Genomic DNA, 25,010 nt, shown 5'->3' with positions numbered 1-25,010 from the left:
CAGCTTTTGCCCCTGCCCTATCTCCAAGATGGTTTTAAAAGGGGATTTTTTAAAAGATCCATGGAGGGCAAGTCTATCCACAGCGACTAGTTATGATGGCTATTTGCCATTTCCAGGTTCAGAGGCAGTGTGCCTCTGGCAACAGCTGCAGAGGAGCAATAGCTGGAAAGGGGTATGCCTACACGTCCTGGTTTTGAGCTACCCAGAGGCATCTGATTGGCCACTGTGTGAAACAGGATGCTGGTCTAAATAGGCCTTGGTCTAATCCAGCAGAGGTCTTTTTATGTCCCTGGCTGCTTCCTATCCTCAGACGTGTATGTGTTATCATAGCACTTTGCCTTGTCTTCTTCCAGTTCCCAATGATCATCAACTCCTTCAGGCCCTTAGAGCCTCTGCTAACTGTGTGTGTCTCTTCTGCTTCTCCCCCTGTTTCTAAGGGCATCTTAGGGCATTCTAAGTGACATCTTCACGTCACAGGCTGGAATCTTGTTTTCAGAAACCATGCAGCACTGGCAAAATTGGAAGGCTGAGGCCATCTGTAAGAAGTTATGAGTAGTTTAGAGCTGAAGCTGAAAGTTTCTGGACAGATTGGCTGACATAATAATGCTGCACACGTGCAGCAAAACGATGCAGATGTGAAGCAAATGCATTCCTACTTTGAAGCTCGTGTGTGTGTGTGTGTGTAAGATTTTCAGCAATCTCCTCTTCCCACAGAAGCATTCTGAAAAACATGCAAATGTCCTGAGGGCTGCACAGCTTGAAAGATGCCCCAGCTGGGCAAACACCCACACTTCGGAAGCAGATGTGCATAAGTTGTCCATGTGCTTCTTTTGGATGCGCACACACATTAATCAGGAACCTGCCATTGAAATGACCACAATGGTGAGCTCTGCCACAGAAGAAGGAACAAGATCTTTGTCAAAATAGCAAATATCAAGGGATTACTACAAAAATCATTTTTTTTCAAATCCAGGAATGTAGGTTTATATTGCAAGCACTGCCATGTAAGTGCTTAAATCAAGGATGTCCAACCATCTGGGGGATGCTCCTATTTGTAGAAGTGGTGCAGTGTCAGGTGAGACAACAATGACATGAGTTTCTGATGACATGAGTTTCATAAGGCCACTGATGTGGCAGGTGTTCAGGGGTTGGCCTGGCTGTGTTATCCTTTTGATGGGTGCAGCAAGCGCCTGAGCTGGCTAACCCCTGATGATACTCCTGTCAAAAATATACAATACCAAGTTGGTGGACTGAGAGACTGCATGACAGCCCCTCAGTGAATGTTGCAATTCATTTGTGGCAAATTTGTGGGCAAGGTTTGGGGCCTGCTGCTTTACATTCGTTGGGTCCGATCTACTTTTCTTTCCTGAACTGTACTGTCTCCTTTGAGGTTACTGAAATACCTTAAAACTCATTGTTGTTCCTCATAAGATCCTTAAGTGTTAATATCAGATCAAGAAGTTTTACTTCTCTGGATAGACACCTTCTGACCTTTAGCTTAAATTATTGCAATAGAGTCATTATATAAGCAGAAGAGTCTATCATTTTTTGTTCACTCTATATTTATCACCAAGTTGCTTTTTCAAAAGTAACTGAAGGAGTGTTCTTCCATCTGAATTAACAAAATAATTCAGCACTGCGTATAGTATTAGGCACTAATTAGCATAAGAGAGAATAAAATGCTAATTTCACAGAACTGCAGTTATTTCACTAGAACAGAACATTTTAAACTGAATACAATTCTTCTCCATAGTTTATGTTCTGTGACAGCTCTGGCTTCGTTTCATGTTATGTTGCTGCAGAACACAATGCTTCTAGTTATTCACACCACACAATGCTACAGACTGAAGTTAAGGAGACACTATTCAGCTAACTGTGCTATCTTGTGGGGAACACATTAGATGAAGCTAAATGACATACACGTCACATCTCAGATTACAAATGTGGTCTCCAATGCGCTGCTCCACCCTTCAAATGATTTGAAGGGTGCAGAATTCCATAGCCCATATGTTCTTGATTAGAATGGGTTGCAGGGATACATTACAGTAATTCTAGCTTACAAGCACTGGATTTCTTGTTAGCTGCAGGACCACAATCAAGGTGCCTTTAAAGCTCTAAATGGCCTGGATCCCAGGTGTTTTAGAGATGACCTTCTCATATACATTCCTCCCCATGCCTTAAAAACAACAAATGCTGTGTGTATTTTAAATCCCATTAATCACGGAAGTTTGTGCTGCTGGAGCACAACGCGGGGCTTTTTCCATGGTGGCCTCCATGTTGTGAAACATAGTGGCCTACAGAGAGCCACCTAAAGGGAGCCACCTGGCTCCCACTCTTGCACGCTTTGGACAATTAAGACAAACATATTTCTGCAATAAAAAGAACAACCTACATAAGAGATCTGCTACCATAAATTTAATATATTGACTTTGTTTTTAGGCTGTTTTGAAGGCTGTGCTTCTCTTTTATTTCACTGATGTCTGTCTTTATGGTTTTATTGACTGTATTTGTTGTAGCCTTTATTATTTGGCGAATGTTTTTCTATTTTCTGTATTTGCTGTACACTGAATATGTGGAAGAAAGGAGACTCACAAATTTTACACACATACACCCACAGAACACACAATCTCCAAATGATCTAAAATAAGAGATTTGGGCAGTTCTGCTTCCAAAACTCAAATATATATTTGAAATATATATTTATTCCTGCTCAATATGTTAGTATTAATTTTGTTTTTGCCAAAAAAAAAAACCCCAACCCAACCAATTTCAAACATACCAGAAGGAAGTGTTTTTGAACATCGGCAATGTTGCATGTTTTATCATTTACAGATATTATTTTCCCTGATCTGTAGCATTTAAAAGTTACTTAAACACAGAATGTTTCCCTGCATTCAACTAAAACATTATGCTTTGAGTAAAATAAACCATTTAAATGAGAGTTAGAAAAAAGCGCAAAGCTCCCATTTTTAGGACTGTGTTAGAAAGAATGGTTGGTGCCTTCTGCGACTCCATACGTGGAGCCCTTGCCACTCAGCACTGTTGCCCTGGGGCATAGCCCCATTGCAGGTGTATACTTTTATGTATTTATTTATTACATTTCTATACTGCTTCATACCAGTGTCTCGTGGTAGTCTACAAAACAAATGATAAAACCAGAATTAAGACCAGATTGAAACAGTTATAACAATTTAAAATCAGGAGAGAAAAAAACAAAAGCCACCTTACAGCTGATCAAAAGGATGGGTGAAATAAATGTGCCTTGAGTGCCTAAGCCAGCTGCGTTCCTGTGTGCAGTGTGTCAGCCAATGCATAGAACGTGAATGACTGCCTGGAGTAAGGGCTGTTATTGGTGATAGCCTAGCTAGATTAGATAGCTCCAGTCGTTTAAATGAAACTTTATTCCTCAACTGTTCTCTTAGCAAAAGGTTGAGTGCATAAAGTACCGATGAATAATAGTTGTTAACAATATAAATTTATCATTTGCATTTTTATTTGTTAAACTTTTAGACATTTGTATCAAACTTATTAATTTTCCAAACACTATACATCAAAGCATCAGATTAACAAGCCTTCTGAAAATCAATCACAAATCAGTTTTCAGATGACACTGATGTCTTATTGCTATTCATTCCTCCTGGACCATTTTTAGCAGTTCATTTTATATTCCTGCAATGTTGAAATACGGCCCGTGCCAGTATCTGTCCTTTTAGTAATCACCAAAGCAAAGCTTGGCAGTTGTCATAAATTACACTCTCAGAGAAAAAAATGCCAGTAATACTCTGAATTGATTGAACAGCATGGAATCGAAACTAGCTGTCAGAGAATCCATTTGACCGATCTCTCTCTCCATCCCCATTCCTACTTTTAAGTCAGAAGACTTCTAGTATTGCAATTATTTTGTGCCAACATATGCTGGATGAACCAATTATTTATAAAAGCATTATTTTAAATGACTGTGCAATTGCATTTTTTTAATGTGCTGTTTCAAAAGAAAGCTATAAAAGATACAATTGAATAATTTTCATTTACCCACACAGCATTATAGAGTTTAAACAACAGCCTGTGGCCAGAGCAAACTGATTTATTCAGCCCCGAAACATCAACATCAGGTAGAATGGCCCTTTGTGGTGGCGGAAAAAGAAGACACTGTTTCAATCAAACTGCGGGTGCCTTCCAACTAATGTTAAGCCCAGGGCTGGATTATTCATTATGCTAAGAAAGGCTCATAGAAATAGAAGGGAGCTTATGCCAGCTTACTCCTTGGGTCTCATTAAAATATTCTCCACTCAAGATTGTCCTCTTGTCCCATGAATGAGGAGAAGTGGTCATGTACCCAGCGGGAGGAAAAATTAATTATTTTGTTAGTAGACTGGGCACCAGAATGGCTGAAGTCCATTCTAAACTGCAGGTTTTGGGAACAGGGCAGGTTACGCAGGGAGGGATAAGAACGGAGACAATAAGCATCATGTCAGTTCTCGTTCTTCTACGAGTGCTAGCAGAAGAGATAGCAACTCTTGTGGGGCAGAGATGGGTGGGGAAACAAGTATGTGCCTATCGATGTCTTTTTCCTATGATCCAGAGTCAGTCTTTGATTATTCAAACCAACTTTCAGTGGCCAGGGCAGGGAAGAAGAGGGTACGATGTGGCCAATTCATTCATTCTAATGGAGTTTTAATAGTATCCACTTAGCATTACTCATCCTGTGCAGTTTAAAGAAGGTGGGCTATAAATACAGTGAGGGAAATAAGTATTTGATCCCCTGCTGATTTTGTCCGTTTGCCCTCTGACACAGAAATGACCAGGCTATAATTGGAATGGTAGGTTTATTGTAGCTGTGAGAGACAGAATAACAACAAACAAACCCTCAAAAGCCCAGTGCCTAAAAGTCAGTGATGGATTTGCATTGTAGTGAGGGAAATAAGTATTTGATCCCCTATCAACCAGCAAGATTTCAGGCTCCCAAGTGTCTTTTCACTATATGCAGGTAACGAGCTGAGATGAGGAACACCCTCTGTAAGGGAGTGCTCCTAATCCCAGCTTGTTACAGTACCTGTATAAAAGACACCTGTCCATAGAAGCAAGCAATCACTCAGCTTCCAAACTCACCACCATGCCCAAGACCAAAGAGCTGTCGAAGGATGTCAGGGGCAAGGTTGTAGACCTGCACAAGGCTGGACTGGGCTACAAGACTATCGCCAAGCAGCTTGGTGAGAAGGTGACTACAGTTGGCACGATAACTCGCAAATGGAAGAAACACAAAATAACTGTCAATCTCCCTCGGTCTGGGGCTCCATGCAAGATCTCACCTCGTGGAGTTGCAATGATCATGAGAACGGTGACAAAGCAGCCCAGAACTACACGGGGGGAACTTGTCAATGATCTTAGGGCAGCTGGAACCATAGTCACCAAGAAAACAATTGGTAACACACTACGCCGTGAAGGACTGAAATCTTGCAGTGCCTGCAAGGTCCCCCTGCTCAAGGCAGCACATGTACAGGCCCGTCTGCAGTTTGCCAATGCACATCTGAATGATCCAGAGGAGAACTGGGCGAAAGCGTTGTGGTCAGATGAGACCAAAATCGAGCTCTTTGGCATCAACTCAACTCGCCGTGTGTGGAGGAGGAGGAATGCTGCCTATGAGCCCAAGAACTCCATCCCCACTGTCAAACATGGAGGTGGACACATTATGCTTTGGGGGTGTTTTTCTGCTAAGGGGACAGGACACCTTCACCGCATCAAAGGGACGATGGACGGGACCATGTACCGTCAGATCTTGGGTGAGCACCTCCTTCCCTCAGCCAGGGCATTGAGAATGGGTCGTGGATGGGTATTCCAGCATGACAATGACCCAAAACACACAGCCAAGGCAACAAAGGAGTGGCTCAAGAAGAAGCACATGAAGGTCCTGGAGTGGCCCAGCCAGTCTCCAGACCTTAATCCCATAGAAAATCTGTGGAGGGAGCTGAAGGTTCGGGTTGCCAAACATCAGCCTCGAAACCTTTCTGACTTGGAGAGGATCTGCAAAGAGGAGTGGGACAACATCCCTCCTGGGTTGTGTGCAAACCTGGTGGCCAACTACAAGAAACGTCTGACCTCTGTGATTGCCAACAAGGGTTTTGCCACCAAGTACTAAGACATCTTTTGTGAAGGGATCGAATACTTATTTCCCTCACTACAATGCAAATCCATCGCTGACTTTTGGGCACTGGGCTTTTGAGGGTTTGTTTGTTGTTATTCTGTCTCTCACAGCTACAATAAACCTACCATTCCAATTATAGCCTGGTCATTTCTGTATCAGAGGGCAAACGGACAAAATCAGCAGGGGATCAAATACTTATTTCCCTCACTGTAAAATAAAGGAACTAGTAGATAGCTGTCTTCACTAAATGGATATTAATTAATCAGCTCACAATGGCAACAAATCCATTGAAATGCTCCTGCCCTAAAACAATGGTTTAAAAACTGGATTCTGGGTAACCCAGCGATTTATCAGCAGCTTTTTAGGGATTCCTTCAGTAGACTTCTTGAAGGCTGGGGAGTTCAGAAAACATGGAAAGTGGGGAACTAGCAGCTCACACTGGAAGTTGGTAGAACCAGCAGTTGGTAGAACCAGCCTTGCCACTGTTACAAGTGAACTGTCCAGTGTAATTTTTATTATTATTATTAATTTATCAAATTTGTAGACCTCCTCAAACTTCAGTCTCTGGAAGTTTACGGATATACAGGCATAATATACAGTTTATATTAGAGATGAGTCAACTCTTCTTGGCTTGATTCAGAACAGGCTTGGTATTTACTAGTTTACAGGAAAATCATGGCTGTTTTCTAGAGGACTCTTCCAGCTCATAGCAAAGTGCATGCTGGCTGACGGAGCCACGCTCAGGCGCCTTATCATATGACTACAACTATGAATAGACCGCTCTTTAACCAAAGTTCTCAAAGTTCTCAAAAATAATACATAAATAAGATGATCCCCTGTCCCCAAAGGGCTCACAATCTAAAAATAACACAAGGCAGCCACCAGCAGCAGTCACTGGAGGGATGTGTGCTGGGGTCGGATAGGGCCAATTGCTCTCCCGCTGCAAAATGCGAGAGAATCAGCACCTTGAAAGGTGTCTCTTTAATCAGTTAGCAGAAGTTCCCAGCACCAGGTAAGGCTGAGAGTTCCTTGGAAGCTGAACAATAATCATCACTACCAAATAAATACACAGGAAGGTTATAGATCTGATAAGAGTTCCAATGAAAGTAAAGTGCTAACTTTTGCACATGCACTTGCAGTTCAGCTAGCTTTGTAACGTGTGAACAGGTTCAAACATTCTGCTGTGCGACATCTCCTAGTGTCAGAACTGCATGCTCCTCACTCCTTTGCCTGCAGTGGCCAGTGAGGGTGGCGATGGGGTGGCAGAGAGACACACCTTTAAAAATAAATTAGCAAGTGCTTACCAGCATTACAGCAGCACCTGCAAACTACCTCAAGCAGTGGCGCACTGCCCGGCATCCTCTGTGGGGCGGTGGCATGGCCAGGACCACACTGGGCCCCCACGTGGGATGCTGGGTGAAGTGCCAGAGCTTGAGACAGTTTGCAGGTGCTGCAGTAATGCTGGTGAGCACCTGCTAATTTATTTTTAAAGTGCCTCTCGCCCTTCTCCCCCGCTGCCACCCTCACCGGCCACTACTGGATCAAACTACTATCAGTCCTGACGTCTGAGTTGACCATTTCTGCTTAACTTACTTAACTGAAATAACCCAAGAGGCAAGCCCAAGATTTGGAGTGACAGAATTCTTCTAAATCACATGCAGGGGAGAGGAGTGCACAGTCCTGACACTAGGGGATGTCAAGTGCTGCCGATATTTAACCGAGATTCCTGCATGATGTTTGATCCTGCTCCATGCCGTTTCTTAGCAATGAATGAGAGTTCCATTGGGAGTAAGAGTTGAATAGTTGAGAGCCTTTACACACATGCCTACAAACAGCTGGCTTTGACCTGATCTGCTGACTGCATATGTTCAGAATCTCACTGCCAGGCTTCTCTGACTAGCAGTGGACCTCCAGGGTTCTCAAGGGCTTTTTCTCAGGCCTACTTGGAGATGCCATGGACGAGAGGCTTTCTGCATGCAGAAAGCTACGTAACCATAGCTACTGAGCTATGGCTGGGCCACAACCCCAAACGTGTATCCTGGACCAGGCAATTACAAACTTCAGCAACATCACTGATATAACTTCTCAGTAAAGCACGCGGAGATATTGAAGAGAGCTTTAATTCTTAGAAGTCTAGACTGAAAGTACAACTCCTAATGCCAAGGACTAACGAATTCTGGTCACAAATCTATGAAAGGCTAATAGTGCATAAAATTGCAGGTGAAGTCGACCCAAGATGATGGTATACATAATTTTTGTTCCACAGTTCTGCTTCAAGCAGCTGATTTTCAATGATAACATAAATTCTAGAAACCAATGGAAAGTTTTGAAATAACTGCTAGGTCACCGTGCCTTATGCATATTTTACTTATGCAAGTAAGTAAATATGCAACACAGTATGTTTATTGTATGCAACACAGACTTGAGCCATGTTCTGATGACAACATTAAGTTCTATTTCATTTGAAGTGAAAAAATCAAACATTAAACATGTAAATGGATTCTTATTCTTGTTAACACATTATGCTCATATTTTTTGGAAAGAAATCTGTGAGTAGCTGTGCTCGTGCAAACCAGCTGGAGTATCCATTTGATACTTCCAGGATTATGTAAAAATGCATTTGAGCATCTGCTGATGCACTTGGCAAAAACAATATCTGTCTGCATTGGCCCATTCGCAATGGCACCTTTCAGCATGCTCCCCTCAGCAATGAGAGTCCTTTCACATGTTACAGATGAACTAAGAACACCACAAGGGGCTGATTCAGGTGGTATTTTTCCAGCCCACATGATTAAAAGGGGACATATCAGTATACCCTTCATAATTTCTTTTGTGGACATTCTGATGCCCTTCCAGTGAATTCCCTTATTGTGTGGGGAAGGGCTGTTTTTATGAATAGCTACTCTACACGCAACCCCAATACTAGCACTGTACATGAGCTTGCCAGTTCAAATCCCCACTGGTATGTTTCCTAGATTATGGGAAACACCTATATCAGGCAGCAGTGATACAGGAAGATGCTGAAAGGCATCATCTCATACTGCACGGGAGATGGCAGTGGTAAACCCCTCCTGTATTCTACCAAAGACAACCAAAGGGCTCTGTGGTTGCCAGGAGTTGTCATCAACTTGGCGGCACACTTTCTCTTTACATGCACTGGGGAGCCACAACCAATCACATTCCTACACCACATGGGCATACAACATAACAGACGTGCATTGCTACACCACACACAGAAAAAAGGAGGGGTCAGAGACATAAGGGGCTGCAAGCATGTATTTGCAATCAAAGTGAGGAATACATTGACCAATGGGATTTAAGTAGCCTAAATTGTGCTTGGAATTGTCACCTTAATTCTTTCCATGTGAAGCAGCCCTGAAGCATCATATACCCCGCATACTCATTTGAAATTAGCAACGTGATTAAATGCAAAGGAGGACTGGGTCCATATCTCTGTAACAGTTATATAAAAGAAGGAATTTCCATAGGCTCAGTAGCCAGGCCCCTATCCATAAGCAGTGCCAGTGCTCAAATTGCAGATGGGGGGCAGAGGGGACCCTCTTACAGTTTGTGATGCCTCCCCTAACTACTGTTTTCAGAAGTAGGCTAAAAGGGAAGGGGTTCATCAAAAGCCTCCTACCTTTCTCCCCATCATTAAAGCATGCCTATACCTTTATATGCTCTATAACACTAGCACTGGTACCCGCTCCTGCCCTGGTACTTACACACCTTTCCCACCTGCTATTGGGCAAAATGAGTCATGCTGGCATCAACAGATGTGGGCTGCAAGTGGGCAAGGACACTAGTGAATAAAGTGTAGAAAATGAATCTTCTCAGTGCCCAAATACGTTTAAAGATACAGATACTATGCCTGAGCAAGGAACTGGCAACCTGAACATTAAGATGCCAAGTACATATCAAGTAACTCATTGCACAGCCTTAATGAGCTCTGGATTATCTTCAAAGACCAAACAACAACTTTTCCTTATTATCATTTTCATGGGTGGTTTGTTGTTGTTTTTTAATACGCTATCTCAGACACTGAAATCACTCTGAGGATGGTGTTTATTGTTTGACTGACATGGGGCTGTCCTTGCCTCTTAATACATTATTTTGTTAGCACTAGTGGTACTTTGTGCTGTGAGCACCAAGGAGAAAAGACATAAAGTGGAATTATTTTTCTTTTACTTGTTTGTGAAGAGTAGTGGAATATACTGTGTAAATTAATGAGAGTCTGAATTTTCTATTAGAAAGAAGAGGTTATCTGCAAATGGGCTTCTTGTTGATTTTTTTCTTTAAAAATTGCATATAATCAGAAGACAAAGGCAGCATTATTATGAGAGAATTGCAACATGTGGGTTTTCTTCAAAATCTGCATTCCTTCTGGGGAAATTCATCTGCATGTAAACTCATTAAGCATCTCACGCTGATTTTTCAGATCTTGGAATCCAATTAGGTGTGCCAATGACGCACTGCCTTGTGGAGCTGGAGAGCCTCTTTGTAATAAAATGAAGCCAGAGAGTAAATAATAGAGGAATGATGCCTTGACAATCACCTACAAATGCTTGCATGTTGATGGCATGAGGAAAAAAATTCCTCCATTTCTTTACTCATTTGTTCATGGTGTTACATATTAAGGGTTTTGTTTCCATGAACAGCTGTTAAGAGAAAAAAAGAATGCCAAGCCCAGAAGTGAGGGCTATCTAGAGTCAGTGAGCAACTGCAATCAAGCTGAATACAACCTGCCAGAGAGATGCCTTTGTGGGAGAGGCAGAAGCGCAATGGCAGAGTTTCTGCTTTGCAAACAGATGGTCCCAGGTCCAATCCCTGGCAGCATTTTCAGGGAGGGCTAGGAAAGACTCCTGCCTTAAAGAGAGTTGCTGCCAGTCAGTGTGGACAACTCTGAGCTGGACCAGTAGATCAATATCAGTGCAGCTGCATATCTTTAGGGGCTTCTACTAAAGTAAGGTTGAGCCGTCGAGTCAGTGTTGACTCATGGCGCCCACAGAGCCCTGTGGTTGTCTTTGGTAGAATACAGGAGTAGTTTACCATGGCCTCCTCCCACGCAGTATGAAATGACTTTCAGCATCTTCCTATATCGCTGCTGCCTGATATAGGTGTTTCCCATAGTCTGGGAAACATACCAGCAGGAATTTGAACTGGTAACCTCTGGCTTGCTAGTCAAGTCATTTCCCGCTGCGCCATTAGGTGGCTAGGGGTTTCTACAACCAAGCCATAATATATGTATAATAATATATTGAGAGCCAGCGTGGTGTAGTGGCTAGAGTGCTGGACTAGGACCGGGGAGACCCGAGTTCAAATCCCCATTCAGCCATGAAACTAGCTGGGTGACTCTGGGCCAGTCACTTCTCTCTCAGCCTAACCTACTTCACAGGGTTGTTGTGAGGAGAAACTCAAGTATGTAGTACACCGCTCTGGGCTCCTTGGAGGAAGAGCGGGGTATAAAAGTAAAAATAAATAAAATAAAAAAATAAAAATGTCTGCTGGGCTGCCCAGCTTGGTGGGCCAAGGTTGGAAGCAGCCAGATCTAGAGCCAAAATCGTAAATACAGTGTGCTCTCTTCGTGTTAGTTCCAACATACAGAATTCTGACTGCCACTCTTCACTGTTGCCTTTTAACCTTTTGATGTCAACTATACATATGTTGTATCTTTATTGCTCTATTTTAGAGGAGCAAACAGTTCTCTATAAGTGCTTATTCTGGAAGACAGCTACTGAGGTCGTTCTCATGACCAATAGTCCCGGGGACGGGGAGACGTGGGGGGAAGGCAGAAGCGTTCTTACCTTCCCACACATGATCGGCTGTCGATTCTCCTCTTGCTGAACTGCATGGCCACAGTGAGCAGCAAACCAAGAGAGAGAGAGAGAGAGCCTGGGTGAAGGCCTCCTAGCCTTCAGGAATACCACAATGCATTGTAGCAATTCTAAAGTCTGGAATGCTCCTTCCCCTGGCCCCTATGGTGGTCAGCAGCTTCAGTGGTGCTGCCTGCAGTCCGTGCTGCCACATGACCGGGGAGTGGAATAGGAAGGCACATGTGGGCCCTCCTATCTCATGTGTCGCACCAGAATTGGACCCAATCCTGGCACTCCACACGACCAGCCCTATTGAGTTAGGGCTGTGCAAGCCCAGGTAGTGCTGGTTTGTGTGAATGGCCCCACCATTTTTTTTTTTAATAGAACTCTTTATCAAGAAGGTTGTGGGTGTTCCTTCCCATACTCATGCTCTTATCATTATGTCAAAAGGTATTGGCTATTATTAGTTCATGTCAGCCACCCCAAAGCTAAAACAATCACAGGCCACATCCTTGATACCCACAAGCAAACTGGTGTGCCTGGAATTCTCTAAGAACCCTGCTTATAAATTTAAATAATATATTACTCTTCAAAAGGAAAACATATGTAGAAAATTTAACTGCAAACAAAATACAATATTTAATCCTAGTCTAGGTTTCAGAGGCATTGGTGACATCTGAAGAAAAGCTCTCATTGCAGGCCACAATCCAAATTTCAAGCCTACAGCTGAAACTAGCCCATGCTACTTCCATAAAGTACCCTCTTCCTACTTCAGATTTAACATGAGAGCTCTAGTTGAGAGAGGAAGAAACTGTTTTCTGGAGGCAGCCTACAGTATATGCAGATCTGAATAGGTACAATCTCAGCGGTAAATGTATAAATACTTAATGGGCCCAAAGGAAAATCACTCCATGTATGGAAGCAGCATACTCAAAGAGAAAAAGAAAACAACCTGCATTCTGTTTTCATTTTTGAAAAACTGTGTAGAATTGTGCAAAAAACACAACAAAACCCAATGCACATACACAGCAAACCATATCCTTAAAACAGCTTTTTTTAAAAGACAGCTTTAAAAAAAGACTCTCAGGACTCATTTACACAAGCTTTTTAACTAGAATTGTGGTCTTAAAACTTTTAAATGTTTTCATTTTTGTTTTAAGTTGTCTTAGGTTTGTTGTAAACAGTCCCACAATGCACCGCATGAGTAGCACAGAGGCAGCCGGCAGCAGTGCTCCTCCACCTGGTCTTGCTTTCTATTGGAGTCTATGGCCGCCAGTCCCAGCAGCCATTGTAACCCCAGTGGTGCTCCAGATGACCACAAAGTGAAGTAGGACGGGCTCCGTTTTCCTCCTACCGCACTTTATACCTGGTTTCCTGTGGAGCAGGCTTCCCCAACCGGTGACCCTCCAGATGTTGCTGAACTACAATTCCCACCATCCCAGCCACAATAAGTTGTAGCTGGGGGTGATGGGAATTGTAGTTCAGCAACATCTGGAGGGCCGCAGGTTGGGGAAACCTGCTGTGGAGGATCCGCCTCGAGTGTCACGTTTCTCCTTGTGCTGCTATCACTTGTAATGGCCTAGTCTCGACTAGCCCCGTGACTCTCAAGTTTATCTGCTACCACCAAGTAGACTTATGGCTTACACTGGCTGCGTCAACTACAAGAGCCTTCCAAACTTCTGTTGCATCAACAAAAACTTCAGTAGAGTTTTTGTTTGATGCAGTTTAGAGTTTTAAAGGCTTTTAGGAGTGGGGTGGAGAAAATAGACAGAAGCTATTGCTTCTTAAATACAAGAAAGCTGACTTTAAAAAAACAGTTCAAACTAATAGTTTCCATGAAATGTTTGATACAAAAGCAACACCAAATGAGCATAAGGAAACAAATGAAATGTGATCAAGACACATCCAACTGATCTGTCTAACAGTGGCCCTAGCTCAGAGTCCTTTGCAATCACTCCACGGATTCTAGCAACTCTGGCTTGTCCCTGGTTCAGTCTCAGGTCCTTCTCTCCTTCCCAGTTCTGGGGGGTTTAGCCCCAGACTGTTTCTTCTTGCTTGTGAGTGATCTCTGCACTTTAAAGAGTTTCTACTCTCTGCTAGTGATTTCACAGCTCTTTCCAGAGCCCCAGCACTGATCCTCTGCTCTGACTGTGCTAGCGATTCTTCAGTTCTGTGCTCTTTCTCCAGACTGTGAGCCCTTTCTCACGATTAGTGAGAAAAGGATTGAAGGCACGCAGGGAAAAGCACACAGGGAAAAGGATTGAGGGCACGCAGGGAAAAGCTTGAAAAGCTTACATTTCCACAGGCAATTGTTGCTCTGGATCTGGGTGCGAAGATCGCATGTCCAGATATGCAGCTGCCTCCTCTGGCAGCATGGAGGGTCGGAAGCCAAGACACATCACCCTGGCCCCCAGAACTCCCATAATGCATTGCACAAGTGTGGAGTGCATTATGGGGATCCCCCCAGTGATGGGCAGCCATCTGTCTGTGTTGCAGATCCAGCTAAAAGTAGCCAGCAGTGCACACAATTGCAAAAATGGGGCTAGGGCGGTACCCGCTCCCCTACCCTCATTTAGGTGGCGGGCCTCCTTGATGGGCTTGCCAGGTGCTGATCGGGCGTAATCCCAGCAGTTCTTACATGCAGGCAAGACCGGCTTGGCTTCCTTAGTCCAGTTTTGCCTGCAAGTGAGAACAGACTCTGTATCTCTTCAAGTCTCAGCTTTGACTACACTCTGACTCTGAACTGCACTCTTCACTTCTCCAAACTGTACTGAACACCCACTGAAACTCTGCCGAAGTAGCCTCTTGTATATACCCAAATTTCCCTCCTATGCTTTTCAAAATACCCAACCAGAATAACTCAAATTCCCTCAATTTTTCAAACCATAACCTATATAATCAAACCTCCCTTTCCCTTCAAAATCAAACAGTTCTCTCCCAAAAATGAAACTGCAGGACAGCAGCCATGAACATTTGACCCTGTCAGCTTCCTTAAAACAGAGACTAGGAAGGCAATTTACAAGATACAATCTTGTTTACAAAAAGAAGAGGTTTAGGCCTTGTTCCTTCACAGTTCCAGATCTGGGCTACCCAACTCTGGAGCAGCTGAGCTGGGAGGCCTTCTGCTGGCCCAGACAACACAAGCTTCCTCGGCCAACTCTCTCCTATGCAGGGAGTTTGTGCTGTGAGAATAGGCTCAGTCACTCCTCCCGCCCACCCTATCCACTTGTTTGCTCACAGACAAGTGAAAATTGAGAGTGCACAAACCTGGGGAGGATACTTGGCCTACCCAGTTTTTAATTGCACGAATGGCCTTAACAACTGCCTCTATAGCAGCTATAGCAGCTAAAGAGGTTTTACGACTCACAGGAGAGTGTCAATTAAAAGTAATTAGAAACGGAGCCCGGAAAACTACACTGATCTCTAGACTGAATTTTACTTTTCTTGAGCAATGTTTTAGCACAAAGTTTAAAACAGTTCTTTTGTGAGTGCAAGGCACTTTTGAGGATTCACTACACTATTTTAAAGAATATGAATGAACTGTGAACCCCTCTGGGGAAAGAAACTATTTTCTCATTCCTTTTGCTTTGTAAATCACATTTTGTTTTGTTCAAAAGTGATATGATGATGACGATGACGACAATGGTCATGAAAGTCTGATTTAAATCACATGCAAGGATTTTCCTTTCTTCTGAAACTCCATTTTTAATTGGCACAACTGCACATTTGCCCTATGTGTGTGTGTTTCTTTTTCACATAGCCAACCTGCTTGTTATAGGAACCCCTTCCTGTGTTAGAAAGACCCAAATGTTGCTAAGCACCATGTTGCTAAGGACCATCAAAGCAAATGGGGGGGAGCCTCACAAATTATATTGCATTTCCTAGGACACTCTAGGAGGACCTCAATATTCGTGGGGGTTCTTTTCCTGGCTGCAACTGCAGATACGGAAACGGTGAATATCAACTTATTGGGGGCTATGGGATCGTGGGGGTTAGGTTCCCGGTCATTGGGGAAATCACAGAAAATTTCCAAAAATTGGCCAAAGTTTGGAAGGAAATGCGGAGGAATCTCGCAGGCTTTGCTGCTCCCCCTGAGTTACTCTGTGCCCCGGGATGCCCCCAAATCAGCCCTGCTGCTCCCCCTGAGTTACTCTGTGCCCCGGGATGCCCGCAAATCAGCCCCCAAACAGCTGAAAACTGCGGTTTTTACATTCTGTTTTTCAAAAATGGAGCCATTTTGAGGTTCTGAAACACAAAATGCTGGCCGAAAATGACTTCCGTGGTCATTTCCAGCCACCCCTGATCTGCGGATATGTCAGGTTGATGTGTGTGTTTTCTCTCTCTTTTTGCATATGCCCAGGTTGGGTGTCCTTTACCTAACCATGGATACATGAATCTGATATCAAGGCCCTCCTGTAATTAAATTAGTGGCTAGAGTCCTTGGCTTCAATCGCCAGATCACTCAGCCCATTGATTCCAGAGATCTGCAAGGCATGGAAAAGGGAAATCTTAATGATCATCTAGGTATAATCTTTTCCATGCTAGGCAGGGAAAACTACACATTTTCTTACAAAAAATAAGATTGGCTTTTGTCTGTTATTGAATTCTTTTTGTTGTTTTTCTGGCTGTTAGTTTTTTTACCTTCATAGGGCTCTCAGCTGAGACCACTCTGCATAGGGTGTGCAGAAAACTACTCTGCCCGGCTGGGTGGAGAAGAGCTCATGTTGAATGCTTTTTAGTTCTGACTCTCATCCTAAGATTTTTCAGCTTCTTGCCTAACTCCAGGCAGAAATAAAAGATACCTTCTAAAATATTTGTCTTTTATGCCTGTAAACTGTTTCCTTTTATATGTACTTAAACTAGCTTTTTAATTACTTTTTTCCCTTTTTTATTTTAATGTTTTTAAACATTTTATAACATTTTATATTTTGCAACAATATGCCCAAATTGCCCCCCTGCCCCCACCCCCAAGAAAGAAGAGGAAGGGGAAAGAAAGAAAGAAAAACAGAAGAGGAAGCTTTTTAATTACTTTAAACTTTGTGCTGTAAAGTGCTCAGTTCCGCTCCCCCCACAACGCCTGTTTTGAGTCACACACTACTCTAAGAGGTTTTGAGACATTTTTGATATGATTTGAGTTCACCCCTGTTCTGGGCTAAGAGAATAACTTAAGAAGAATGAGCCCTTTCTCGCAATTGGTTAAAGGGCTCCGACAGAGTAAGGGGAGGAAACCTCGAAATGCTTACCTCTCCTGCAAACAATGTACTTCTTGTTGCTGGGTGGCCAGATTAGCTACCTAGATTATTGCCAGCTTCTGCCGGTAGCTCTGAGGGCCAGGGTGCCTGGACGCATCTCCCCACACTCCCGGATGTCCCATTAAGCACTGTGCTAGCACATGGTGCATTATGGGCATCCCCACTCCCCGAAGTTGCTGGAAGCCCTGCAGCCTGACAGCCCTGGGGCTGGCAGACAATCAGTACAACGGTCTCACTCTCCTAACCCCATTTAAGAGGATGGTTCCAGAGGCATTGAGGCACCTCAGCCGTACACACATGCAGGCAAAAATGGCCTGGGCTTCCCTAGACCGGTTTTGCCTGCATGTGTGAATAGCTTCAATCTCTTCCACAGGAGAATGGTGGAGGTGCTACTGATAGGGTTACAACAGAGCCTGGGGGGGGGGCAGTGAGGGGAACTGGACCCCGTTAATCTGTGAAAGTGATAACATAAATCTGTTGTTTTCAAAATATTAGGTATGAGAGCAAGGTAATGTGCTTTACTACTCTTATTTCTCCCCACCTGCTTTTTTATGTGATTTGACCACACTTAAGTGTGCTGAGGAACCTCGCTCTTTAATCCCCATAGGCTCAAGGTTTCCTTTTCGCAGTTTCTCTGTACACGGCAATAGGCTAGAATGGAACTGCGCTAAAAATAAGGGGGCTTCCTGTAATATCGCAAATAGCATCACACAAATAATAAAACATGAATAATATCAGTATTATTTATGAAAGGCCTCTGCTAATACCAATTCCCCCCTATTATGTTCAGATTCCACTTTAGAAGGACAAAGTAATGTTTGTCATAAGTGCAAGAAGTCCATTAAAACATTAATAACAAATAGATGGGTGGGGTGTCAAGTGGTTTGGCCTTTTCCACATTCTTTTAATACCACACAAAGAAAATCATCATTGTTGTTAATTAAAAAGTCAGCTACAATAATGGGTGTCAAATTATTTCAGTGGTGAGAAAATCTGATCAAAAGGGCTTATAGCCGTTAAAGACTAATTAATTTCAGCAAAGGCTTTCGTGTACTACAGTCCACTTCATCATATGCATGAAATGGTTATCTTCAATTGGCAGAAATAGAAGTATGCACACATGGAGATAAAGAAAGGAGGGGGGAAGATGGGGTCAAATGTAGGATGGAAGAGGTTCAGTCAGTGACCATTATTGTATAAACTTAAAATGTAAAAGATAAAAACAATGATGATTCATGGCAGCAGCAATGGTCCTGTCTATGACAAGTTAATTTACTAAAGTATCAAGACAGAAATAATGGTTCTCTATTATGAACAAGTGGACCCAACCTATAAACTGCACCAAATGGCTACAGAATGAGAGGGATACAGTGAGGCTGTTCTCACATGAGAACTGCCGGGATCCATGCAGATCCTGGCAGTGCTGCGGCACTAAGCTCAGCCAAAGCTCAGCTCTTAGCTGAGGTTAAGGGCAAACATGCTCTTAATCTGGCTCCTGGGATTGTTTGTCAGCGTGAGCTGCTTGCAGCTCACGCTGATGCAGAGATGGGCGCCTAGAACTGCACTGTGGGATTCTCGGAGGCCGGGACTGACATCCGAACTGATCCTGGCAGCTCTGGTCATGTGGCTGTGTGGCTTGCATGTTGCCGGGGCCCAGAGCAGTCTTCTGGGGGAAGGTAGGCTGAATGCTGCCCCCCGCCCCCCATGCGTCCAGCCATGCACATGCATGAATAGTCCCACCTTGACACTACTCTTCTCTTGTATTGATCTCATGTTAAAATGCACGAGATCAATACAAGAGTAATTTACAATAACAGCAGTAACTGGTGATAATACAGTAATCCTGGCTGAACTACCTTAACATATGTAGTGAGATAGAAACTCTTCTCTTTGTTCAAGTCAAAGCAAACAGAATAATATCTCTTCATGTTCTAGTTAAGTGGTATCCCTCTGGAGTTTTCCCTTTGAAGTTCCTTTGTTGTAAAATGGTGACTTTCAAGTCAGGGGTAGAGTGTCCTGGGAGACAAATGTTTTGCCACTGGTATCCGAATTTGGCCATTGTTAATGTGAGATTTGTGTCCATTTATTCTTTTGTGTAGAGAACGACATGCCAGTCCTATGCAGAAGGGTACTGTTAATGGGCAATAATATTAGGGCTGTGCAAAGCAGCCTTGCTTCGTTTCGAAGATCACATTGGAGCCTCCTAATGGTCCTCAATTAAACTCAGTCCATTTTGTTCTTCTCTGCTTCAGGTCGGACCTTTTGGCCCCTCAAAGCTCTGTTTTGGGTCACTGCCTTCCCGCCCTCAAACTACTCACCTGGACCAGCAAGGGACGGGGCACATGTTCCATGGTACATACGTTCAGCCCAGTTTGCTTCACTTTGACCCCATTTCAGCCCAGTGGCACTCTTTGGACCAGACCTCTGGTCCAAGGTCCAGTCCTCTGCTGGGGGTGGGTGGGCTCCAAATGTCCCCCCCCCAGGGGCCTAGAAGTCCCCTTGTGGAGGTGGCCTGCCTTGCGCTGCCGCAGCTGGCGAGTGACCATGTGCATGGGCTTTTGTGCATGGCCATGTGCATGTGCTTGCCTGGCAAGACCCGCTGTGGGGCCCCAACCAGTCAGCCTTCCCCAATCTCTCTCCCATCTCATGCAAGATGAGAGAGCAAAATCCAAACTGGTGGAGTGGGTAACAAAATGACAAATGTGGGGTATCCAGGGCTTCCTCATTGCCTCCACTTAAAAAAACAACAACTACTACTGGGGCGATAGTCGGGGTGGGGGTACAGCCGGCTGATTGCAGGCTGCGCCTGCCTGCCTCCTTCCTACATGCAGCCTGATCTCCTAGGCCCAGCTGAACTGGCTGGGGTGGATCAGGTGAGAAGCTCACCAAGCTGCACACACATGTGGCGTCAGGCTGGGTGTTTTCAAGCAACCTGCCCAAGCCCTGCAGTGAGAGTACAAAGAGTGATGTAGGGCAGGCTGCGTGAAGACAGCCAGTCTGGAGGCAGAGTGGCCAGTATTGTGCACCCCGCTTGCTGTCTGTCCTGCCGTCTGTCCTGCCGTCTGCCCTGTGTACTGAGCAATGCCTACCTCCTCCACTGACTTAGTATAAACGGAAGGTATGAGATTTCCTTTTTTTGTGTTGTTATTCCCCCCCCCCCCACTTTGCATATGTAAGGAATTGGTTGTCACAGGGCTTTTATACTGGGCACAGATGTAGGGCAGGGTGAGAGGGCTCCGTATCTCTAATTTGAAGTGGATTGGTCAATCTGTTGTTTTTAATTGTTATTTTTTAAAAATAAAACAATGAAAAAGTCCTATAAATGGCTTGTTTCATGGCAGAAAATTACAAAACAGTCTGGAACTGAAGTCCCCCCCGCACCTCAGACCATCATTCCACCCCATGTGGAAGAATCTGCCCCTTCCCTTCACAAAAAAAGGCTAAAGCACTTTAGATCTCTTGGAATGAGTTGGCACAGGGCTTTGATATTGAGCACAAATGTAGGGTAGGGTAGGAGGGCTCTGTATCTCTAATTTGAAGTGGATTGGTCAATCTGTTGTTTTTAAAGTGGATTCTTGATTTAAAAAAAAAAAGATCAACGAAGTCCTGTATGTGGCTTGTTTCATGGCAGAAAATTACAAAAACCTCTGAAACTGAAGCCCACCACCACCACCTCTTGGATGCCAATGGGAAGCTGTGTGAAACCATAAGGCTAGTGGTGGTGGGGGGGGAGAGGATGCTTATTTAGTAAGTGGGGGCCCCAGTAACCCACTAGGTCCAAGCTCCAAAATTACTTAAAAGCACCTCTGCTTCAACCTCCACCAGACAGTGCTTCATTCTGGCCAAAGGGAGTTGGTCAAATGTGAACAGGCCCCCAAAGCTTCACACAGCCCTAGTTAGCATGTACCACATAGGAGGCTGAGCAAGTGAAAGAGCTCCTTTTGAGCTGATGTTACTGTGAAAGCTTAGCCTGCTTTCCAGTGCTCGTGGGAACCACCAGGCTCACGGGCAAGCCCGATGCTCCCAAGGTGGCTAGCCCGCCTACAACACCCTCCCCTTAAATGAGGTTAACAGAGTGAGCGCTCCATTAACCTCATTCTGTTGCGCGTGTGTCACTGCGGCGCGCAGCAACACATGAGTAGACTGCTTGGGGGTCTCTCCAGGATGCCCCACGCACTAGCATGGGGCGTCTTGGGAATTCTGGGGGCCGCGCAGGCTCCGATCCCCACAGCCCCCGCCGGCTCCATGACGGAGCCAGCAGTCGTGTGGGTGCCCAATCCGGCCACCCAGGGCTCTGCCGCCAATCGTCTGCTAAGAGAGCTAAGCCCGCTTTCCCCGGAATTGTGTGAAGCGACTCATTATGACGGTGTCAACAGCAGTGTTCTCTTAGTTAAGATGAGTGGGGATGTAGGGCCAAAACACACACCAATCCTGCACAGTCTTTACCCCTCTGAACATGTTTTCAACATTTTATTCCCTGTTCTCATTATGCAATTCCCTTTTCCCTACTTCTCTCCTTTGATAGATTGCAAACTTATAAACAAAGTCAGCTGAGGTTTTTAACATTTATACAAAGGTTGTGGGTTTTAGGTACTGAGGCAGTTCTCACGAGCAGCCAAGAAGAGGGCTAAGAGAACTGCCGGGAGCCATATGACTCCTGGAAGTGACTGAGCGGCAGACCTGGCTATGAAGCCCAGCTGTTACATGAGGTTAAGGGAGCAACCACGCTCTTAACCCTGTTTAACTGATCATGTGCCAGTGCCAGCTGCTTTCAGCCAGCACTGAGACACTGAGACCACCTGGAGGGCTACGCACAATGCACCATGCACTTGCATGGTGCATTGTGGGATTTCCAGGGACCATGATGACGAGTCCCAGCCTCCACAACTTCGTGCTGCTTGGGGCAGCAGCAGGGACCCAATTATCTGCAAGGGAAGTAGCTTTCTCCAGTAGCTTTCCTCCCCACGCACTCTCCCGTCCGGGTCCCTGATCTTGATAATGGGCCCACATTCCTATTTGAAGTCAACTTTAACATATATTACTTATTCTTTGTTGCAGAATAAGAAGGTAGTGAGGATCTCAAAAAAAAATAAAAAAATTACAAGCTTAAAATTGCAAGCTGTGTTAGGTAGAAGTAATCACATATGAACAACCCCTCTCCGATAAGAATAAAGAATAATACATGAGACAATCACAGCACGAGAGCAGAGTTATTTATGATTGTGTGTGTGTGTGTGTGTGTGTGTGTGCGCGCGCGCTCAGAAATTAAGACTGTAGTCATGAGATCCCATTGATGTTGAAGGCATTATCATCCAATTGGAAAGGAACCAGTGATAAGTGCCCACTGCACATATTTCAAAAATCAAAGCCATGCCAGAAATCTTACCTTTCTGCCCCCTGTGTTTATGCGAAGAGGGGTAAGGAAGGGGTCGAAAATCATATGGCTGGTTTCTATATTGACTGGTGACTGTCGCTTTCCCACAGAGCAAAGATTCCAGGCCGAATTCACCAAGCCCCAAAAAGAAGGAACTATTAAAAGAGGGGGGAAAGAAAGGCATTATTCCATGAAGGGTTTTCAGAGAGAGAAGGCAGGGGAGATCACATGCTACTTGTTTCATGTGCCGAGTGTTTGTACATACAAATACTCTATGGCAAGAGTTAAGGAAGGAAAGCAACAAGAATACAGATTTTCTTTAAAGAGGAGCAATACGTTAACCCTTTTTCAGAGTTCCTCTTAAATACCAAAGAGACTGGAAAGCAAAATTACAAAGATCTCTGGGCTGTAACTTCCCTAGAGGAAAACAGCAGCATGCCATGCCTGCTTTTAAAACACATGTGAATAGTATAGATAGAAGGTATATCCTTAGGAACTAGTTTGGCAATAGGTACTAACAGTAGTGGCTAGTGAGGGTGGGGGTGGCGAGAGGCACCTTAAACGATAAATTAATTGGTGCATGCCTCCACTCTCGCCACACCTGAACGCTGCTCAGAGCAGCAGCATGCTGCCCAGCAGCCCCTGAGGTGGGGGATCGCCTCCACCACTCAACTGGCCTCTGCGGAGCTGATCAGGTGAGTGGTGGAGTGAGTGGTGGAGGCAATCTCCAGGTGAGTGGTGGAGGCAATCTCCCGCCACTGGGGCTGCTGGGCAACATGCTGTTGCTCGGAGCAGCATTCATGTCCAGCAAGAGCAGATGTAAGCACCAATTAATTTATCCTTAAAGGTGCCTCTTGCTGCCACCCCAACCCCCCCACGGGGCACCCGCACTGGTCGCTACTGGGTACTAAAGTACTAAAGAAACAGATGTCTATGGCTCCATATGCTCAACAGACTGTGAACCAGCCAACATGGGTCCAGAGGCCTCCAGTGGAGTGCATCAGAAGGGAGCTGTGGAGCATCTCCTTCCACCCCTTCCAGTGCTGTTACTGGTCAGTGTCTGTACAGCAGGGAACTAAGAGGCTGTGTTTCTGACCACTGCTCTTGCAATCGCACAAAGGCCTCTGGTGTCCAAAGCTTCTGTGTGAACAGGACCTGGAACTGCCACTCTCTGCAATAACTTCTTGTGCACATGATGCTTAATGCTTATACCTACTGGGCTGCTGTCATTGGTGTGATGATGCTTGTGGTTGCAGACATGGATCTTAAGCAAACATTTCAGTCACAACATACCAGGTTTGAAACACAGGCACAAGCATGTTAGGAGCTTTCCTGTCAAATTAGCCTCCGACATTGTCACTCTACAGTAAGTCCAACAAGGGACTTCAGGCAGGGGAGGGAGCTATTCCGCTGATTCTTCTATTTCAGTAAGCTATGGGCTATGAAATACATCTCCCAGAGATAAATTCATCTGCTCAGTTCTTCTACTTGCACTGATAATACCTGAAAATTTAATTTCCAGCTTCACTTCCTTTCCCTTGTGTTGACTTGCTGAGCCTTCTCTCTTTTTCTCTTTCCCCCTGATGACAGAAGCAGCAGGTGAGCACAGAAATTGTCACTGCTTGCTGAAGCAGCAGAAATATAACAAAGGTGGATGTGTCGCTAGGGCTAAACATCAGCTTTTGGCTTAAGGGGGTCTCATGATCTCATGGAAGAACTGTAGCTGAAGAGTGTTAAAAACTGACCATGACTACATTTCTCCACTTCCTGATCTTCAGACATGTTTAAAAGCACCCAGAACTTCATCCAAAAATAAGTCCTTTATTACCATAGCTTAGTAGAAGAGCATATAGCTTTTATTTTGCATGTTCAATTTATTCATTAAAAATATTTCAACCTGCCTTTCCAGCACAAAAAGCAGCCCCCAAGGCAGTAAAATCATTAATGATAAAACACATAAAAATACCATACAGTTAAAAACTAATTAAAAACCCAAGCAAACAAATATATATATATATATTTAGAGAGAGAGAGAGAGAGAGAGAGAGAGAGAGAGAGAGAGAGAGAGAGAGAGAGTGTAGTAATAACAAGGCAGCAGAAAGACAGAGAACAGCACTAGTCGTGCAAATACATGCCAAAGGCATGACATTACAAAACGTTCTTTTTATCATTCTGAGGTAGGAAGTTCCATAATTTGGGTTCCACAACAGAGACAGCCCCCAGCCCACATCTGTTAGGTAAAGGTAAAGTGTGCCATCAAGTCAGTTTCAACTCCTGGTGCCCACAGAGCTCTGTGGTTTTCTTTGGTAGAATACAGGTGGAGTTCAGCATTGCCTCCCCCCGCGCAGTATGAGATGATGCCTTTCAGCATCTTCCTAGATCGCTGCAGCCTGATACAGTACCAGCGAGGATTTGAACCGGCAACCTTC

General features: G+C 44.4%; 1 protein-coding gene across 9 annotated transcripts in view; it reads right to left on the bottom strand.

Annotated features, from left to right (window-relative positions):
* Positions 1-25,010, bottom strand: part of CA10 (carbonic anhydrase 10) — a 509,308-nt gene that overhangs the window by 269,452 nt on the left and 214,846 nt on the right. For 4 of the 9 annotated variants that reach the window (XM_053298318.1, XM_053298319.1, XM_053298315.1 and 1 more), the window contains one exon: positions 22,594-22,736. The exons of 2 other annotated variants lie outside the window; for them this stretch is intronic. In XM_053298318.1, the coding sequence (XP_053154293.1) occupies positions 22,594-22,736 (143 nt within the window). Of the gene's footprint in view, positions 1-22,593; positions 22,737-24,084; positions 24,162-25,010 lie in introns of all 9 variants that reach the window. 3 more of the 9 variants (XM_053298324.1, XM_053298320.1, XM_053298317.1) reach the window with 1 other exon arrangement.

This window comes from Hemicordylus capensis, chromosome 2 (genome assembly GCF_027244095.1).
Source record: "Hemicordylus capensis ecotype Gifberg chromosome 2, rHemCap1.1.pri, whole genome shotgun sequence".
Lineage (NCBI taxonomy): Eukaryota > Metazoa > Chordata > Lepidosauria > Squamata > Cordylidae > Hemicordylus > Hemicordylus capensis.
This window is presented reverse-complemented; position numbering and strand designations above follow the sequence as displayed.